The 6,000-nt window shown below is 44.1% G+C and overlaps 1 protein-coding gene across 2 annotated transcripts in view; it reads left to right on the top strand.

The window, feature by feature from the left end:
• Window positions 1–4,050: 4,050 nt before the first annotated feature.
• Slc30a9 (solute carrier family 30 member 9) overlaps window positions 4,051–6,000 on the top strand; it is a 54,698-nt gene continuing 52,748 nt past the window's right edge. Inside the window, exon 1 of one of the 2 annotated variants that reach the window (XM_006250963.4) lies at window positions 4,051–4,300. In XM_006250963.4, coding sequence (XP_006251025.1) covers window positions 4,198–4,300 — 103 coding nt within the window. In that variant the 5' untranslated portion in view covers window positions 4,051–4,197. The remainder of the gene's footprint in view (window positions 4,301–6,000) is intronic. The other variant, NM_001109088.1, reaches the window with a different exon arrangement.

Genomic DNA, 6,000 nt, shown 5'->3' with positions numbered 1-6,000 from the left:
TGGGCCTCAGTTCTTTGGGAAGTCTTCTGGCTCCTTAAAGTTTTTTTCTGTTGTGCAAAGGATCATTGGATGCTTCGTTGAATTTGTTCCCTGTTGTAATGAAGCCAAAGTGGTCAGGCTTGTTTCCCAGGCACAGCCAAGGCCTCATCTTCTAAAGGCAAAAGCAGACCATACTTTGGCCTCCCTTCTATAGTATCTGCTCCTAACAGAAAAAAGGGCAGGGATGGCATTGTCTTACTTCAGTTTCTCTAGAACTATGTCTGAAGGTAGATGAGGCACACCTAAGATTAACACCAACACTGGCATAATTTCAGCTGCTTTTCTTTTTAAATCAACAAGCAGAAGAGTAATATCAGACAAGTATTTCCAATGACAAGAACAGGAATGTTTGATGAGTTAGGAAAAAGTAAAACAACTAAAGAATGTGTTTATGCTGTTCAAACAATCCCAGCAGTCAGGAAGCTGAGGTCAGGAGTTCCTGCCAGTTCAAAACCAGCCTTAATGAAGAAAAGAAAGAGGGGAGAGGAAAGAATAGGATGAAAAAGGGGGGAAACCCTAAGATTTATTTATATTTGACAAGAAAAGGAAGTTGACCAGAAAATGAGGAAGTGCTTTCAAAGTTCACTGTCTAGGATAGAAGTTGGAGAGACTTCATAGAAATCTTATTTTTACCCTTTTCAAAGAAGGGTTAGATAGAAAAGGAGAATTTAAAACTGTGTGGTTTTAAATTTCTACTCCTTTATTCACTACACACTGTATGCACCATGCTATAGTGAACACATAGGGTAAGGAGATGAGAGAAACAGTCCCAGTCTAAAGATGTTCACAGTGCATAGGTGAGACAAAGCTCTAACCTACTTGACTAAGACTCATGGGAGGCACAAGCAGGGAGCTTCCTGGCGTGTCATCTTTCAAACTGTAGCTCCTTTAGCTGTCAGCCCCTTGGTCATGAAAATTTTCGTTCCAGGTACTTAATTTTAGTCCTCATATAAACCTCAGATTTAATTAAAAAACCTCCCTATCACCTATTCAGACTAGATCAATGTTTCATCTCTTTGCAAATGCTCCATTGAGCTCCTGTTTATGAAACAAAACACCTGTGACCAGAATCCCCCACAAGCACCCCTAATAGTGTTGAAGTCGGTGCATAAGAATAACCCTTTCCTGGCTCCAGAGACGGCTCAACAGGTAAAACTGCTGGTTGCATAAGGCTGATAACATGAATCTGACACCCAGGTCTCACATAAAGGTGGAAGATAACTGACACCAGAAAGTTGTCCTTTGACCTCCACATGTGTGAAAATGGCATGTGCTGTCCCCATCCTGAGCACACACATGCAATAAAGAAAATTTAAAAGTAAGTCAGAGGAACTGGCAAGATGATTCACCACACGTGATGAACGAAATGACCTGAGATCAATCCCTGGAACCCACCAGGTGGAAAGAACTGACAGGTTATTTTCTGCCTTCCAAAGGCACACCGTGCCATCAGCTCATCTACACACACGCACCCAGAGTGTGATTTTAAATATAAAAGGTAGAGATAGAGGAAGACACCTGATACCGACCTCTAGCCTCTGTGCAGTACACACATGCATGTAATGTACTTAGGAGAGCAGACCCTTTGGATTCTCCTTGCCTTACAACATTGCTTTTCAGAACATACATATTGGAGCGCTAGAGGTCCTGAGCCTTTTTCATGATCTACCTCATCCGTGCCAATGGAGACAAATGTCTCAGCATCTCTGAAACGGAGGCTACAACGTGAGACCCTGTTTCAAAAAAACAAAAACGAAAACCCAATCTGAACAAAATCCTTGTGCCGACTCTCATTAAATTTTTATAAGATATATTGATACTATGTAAGGGATTTTATTATGGCATTTTATGTGCAGTGTATTTTGATCATATTTATACACCTGCTACTCCCTTGTCCTCTGCCCACTCCTGCTAATCCCTTTCCTTTTTCCAGGGAGTTTTTTTTCTGTTCTGCTTTTGATGTGCATGTGCCTGTCTCTGTGAGTGACATCTAATGAGCTTCCTTGGGGTTGTTTACAGGTGAATGGTAGAAATTTTGCTTTCAAATGTCTCTCCCTCTCCCCATCAACCATTGTGTATAAATTCCCAGGGAAGAGTAGGACCCCCTTCTCTTTCTCTGACACAGTGTTGATGTACCCAGTCTTGTGAGAGTAATCATAGCAAGTGTGAGTTCAAGAGGGCATCAATGATGTCATACTGGAAGTCAGTGTTTCCCACTACTTCCACTTTCTCTGGCTTTTACTTTCAACCCACCCCTTCTTCCAGAATGTTCCCTGGGCTTTGTTTGGAAGGAGTGATACAAATGTTTCCGCTTATGGCTAGGCATTCAATAGTCATTTATTCTAGGTTCTTTGATCAGTTGGGCATTCCTGCAGTCTTCATTGACCATTGCAAAGGGAAGAAAAAACCAACCAGCTGCTCTGTTCAGAGCTGACAGTGGCTACTCCAGGTGCATACAGGTACTTATTGAGAAGGCAATTTAATCAGAATATCCTATCCATTTGTTGAGGTTCAGGAATTCGTCACTCAAACCATACACACACCATCTCAGTTAAGCAAGAATAGTTTATTGAATGCGTATCATAATACTGAATGTCTATGTCTCTAAGAAGGAAAAACCTAATTGTGCTATTAGTCTGATCTCAGTATAGACTTTTTATAGGAAACACCTGGTTCAAAAGTTTAAAGGGCAAGGAGAGGAGCAGTTGGCAAAGTGTCATCAGTTAACCTTTAAGCTGACTGGGTCTGAGTAAGAAGGATGCATGAATGGGAATATCAGGACATTGAGATAACAGAGCATGAGTATTATAATCATAACTTTTTAGCTTATTGGTAGCATTCTTTGGTATCAGCCACAAAAACCACAGTGAGCTCATATGTAGGTGCAGGAAGGGCTGCCCAGTGGTCAGCTCTGACTCAAGCTATTTTAGATATAACAGTTCATATTGAGCTTTGATTTGATGGATACGTAAAGCTTTGTGGACTTTCTTAGGATTAGCAAACCTCATACAGAACATTCAGGACAAAACCAGGGTATGTGGTCAGCATGTCCTTGAGCCAAGTCACTTCTCTGAGTCAGTGACTGGCAGGCATGCCACGGTAGTAATATGAAATAACTGGCAGACATGAAACAAAATGGCTACAGTTGGGGAGCAGAGGAGTCAGAACATAATACATTTATCCAAATAGCTGCAAGAGCTTTTCACTAGAGCCTAGGACTTTGATAGCCATGAGCTTTTGACCTGCTTAATCTTACCAGAGGTGGATTCCTTCTCCCCGCCTGGGAAGGGAGTCTCAAATCCACTCAAAGTGGTTGGTTTCCCTGTTTATTGATTTGCACTAATTTTCCATTAAAATTTTTATTTTGTAGTACTTTCGCTAAGCGATTTAGACTCATCTGTAAAACAAGTGGTCAAGCATTCCATTCCCTTCTATTTATTTGGTCAGGCAGGTATTAACTTAGCCCCTGGAATATAGTAGCATAAAACTGCACAGGATTCACTATCCATATATCTAGTCTCTATTCCGGGGAACAATAACTTCAGTAGTGGAATTTTGAAAAAAAGTGTACAGGACAACCAAGTTAATTATAGTTAGGGTGGACAAAGAATGCTTAAGCTAAGAGCTGAATGAACCTGACATGGGATAGTTAAAACAGGCGAATGTGTTCAGGTTTCTTTCTCTCTGGGACCAGGCTATTTGAAAATTGCTCCATTTTCGCGGGCGACTTCTAGTTTTACGCGGGCCTCTAATAAGCTGAGGTTGAGTGATCAGCAAGGCGACCACGGTGTTGGACAGAGCGGTGCCGAGGGTTCAAAAGGAACGGGGACAGAGACTTAAACCCTGCTTTCTCTTCCTACTTCCCACAGCCCGGAGTCCCGCAGCGCTTCGGAAGACTGTCTCCCTGGATGGGACACGGACTTCCAAATGTCAATCACTCGGTACAGATCCGTGCTGGCCATAAACACCGCCCCCCAGCTGGCATATTTCGTCACTTCCGCCGTCGCGCCGCACTACCACGACTTCCGGGTCGCCGAGGCCTCCGGCCGCGGCGTACACATCCGTGTTCGCTGGGGTCCAGTCTATGGAGTCAGTTGGCACGGCAGGTAGCTCGGAGGCAGGAGGCGGTGACCGAGTTGGGGCCTCTGCCCCGCCAGGATGTTTCCGGGCTTGGCCGCCGCCGCTGCGGCGCACAGGTGCAGCTGGGCGGCGCTGTGCAGGCTCGGTGGCGGCCCGGCAGTAGCCCGCGGCCGCAGCCAGGGTGAGTGACGGACCGGTGGAGGCCGCGCCTGGCCTCGGCAGTTGGCCATCCTGCCCTTCTCCAATCCAGAGCCTTACGGTCTCGCAAGGTCCTCACAGGTGCCCCCCGCAAGCCGCGGCTACAGAGCCCCCGCGGGGGCCAGCCGGCGTAGGGACACCCTGAGGCGGACCTCCAGACCCGGGAAGGTCTTAAGGCGCATCGCGGTGACCCAGGGTGACCCAAACAGGCCGTGGGAAATGGCGGATTCCACCAACTTGGAGGGTCCCTTGAGTTCGCCGCCGCAGTTCTGCTGCTGCTTAGGTTGAGTGAGATATTCCTGCGCTGTTCTTTTCCTTAGTGCCGTCTCGTTTTCCTAAATATCCCTAAATCAAAGAGGATGTCACATATGGATCTTAAGGTGAGGGCTTCTCACAGTTATCGAATGTGCATAGTTTGGGAACAGGAAACCCACAGAACTTTGTAGTTATATCGAACAATCCTTTTGGTGAAACAAGTGTGTTCTGAAACTAAACCTGGGCGCGGAGCGTGATTGAGAGTTTTCATCTTCTTCAGCATCGCCTTCTCAGTCAGATTAAAGTTGTTGGAGAGTTTCTAAAGTAGCATCAAACCTGTAAGTTCTATTTAGGTTCACCTCCCTTGTTCCCATAGCTTGACACGTCATAGCGTGACGCGGAGGACTCATAGCAGAGCCCAGAAGGAGAGGACAGGACCAAATCCACCAACAACTCGATCCCCCAGATTCTTGGGATTTGCAAAGAGTGTTTCTCAAACATTTAGCCTTCAGAAACTTTGAGTGGAAGGCAAAAGCTTCAGCTTTTTGATAAAGGTTTTTGATAAAAGCTGTAATAGACTCCTGTGCTGATCTGAAAAGATAGAATATATTCATACCTTATTAAAAACTGGCTCCTGGGGCTGGGGATTTAGCTCAGTGGTAGAGCCCTTACCTAGGAAGCGCAAGGCCCTGGGTTCGGTCCCCAGCTCCGAAAAAAAGAACCAAAAAAAAAAAAAAAAAACCAAAAACAAAACAAAACAAAAAAAAAAACTGGCTCCTGAGGTTGCAAATGAATTGATTGCAATAACACTGTTTTGGTTTATTGTTGTCAGTGACAGAGTACTGTAGCTAGTTTTCCCATAGTGGCAGTATGCCTGACTGTCTTAGGAACAGAATGAATCGTCTGTTTCTCTATTCTAGAACTCCATGTAAACTTCAGCCTATTACACAGAAAGTCATAGAGTGGCTGTTAAATGTTGTGCCCTGTCAGTGTTGGTGAAGTGAGTTGCAGTAGTGTAATTTGAATTCTTATTCTGGGTAGCTGTCACTAGGCTCTTTGTCTCATTCTGCGCAGCTCAGAGAGTAGCTACCTGTCTCTCCATTTAGGACGACTTTGCAGAGTTCTTTAAGATGTTTATTACTACAAAAAGATTATATTTTTACACTTAACAGCCTTTTAGATTTAAAACATCACCTTTGTGGAAGTTTACTTTTAGTATTTGAAAACACAGTCAAAACTATGGTTAAATTTAAAAATCATTTGGAGAAAGTGTACAAGTTAAGTTGGATGCATACCACAAGAAAATCTATCTGAAGCTGGTTTTTTGTTTTGTTTGTGTTAGTTTGTTTTTGTTTGGGGAGGGGGAGTTGGGTATCCAAAGCCAGATGATTTTCTTTGAGAAGAAATAAAGTTTAGTTTCTGCTTCTA

This window comes from Rattus norvegicus, chromosome 14 (assembly GCF_036323735.1).
Source record: "Rattus norvegicus strain BN/NHsdMcwi chromosome 14, GRCr8, whole genome shotgun sequence".
Lineage (NCBI taxonomy): Eukaryota > Metazoa > Chordata > Mammalia > Rodentia > Muridae > Rattus > Rattus norvegicus.
The sequence above is the reverse complement of the archived record's forward strand: the minus strand, read 5'-3'. Positions and strand labels throughout refer to the sequence as shown.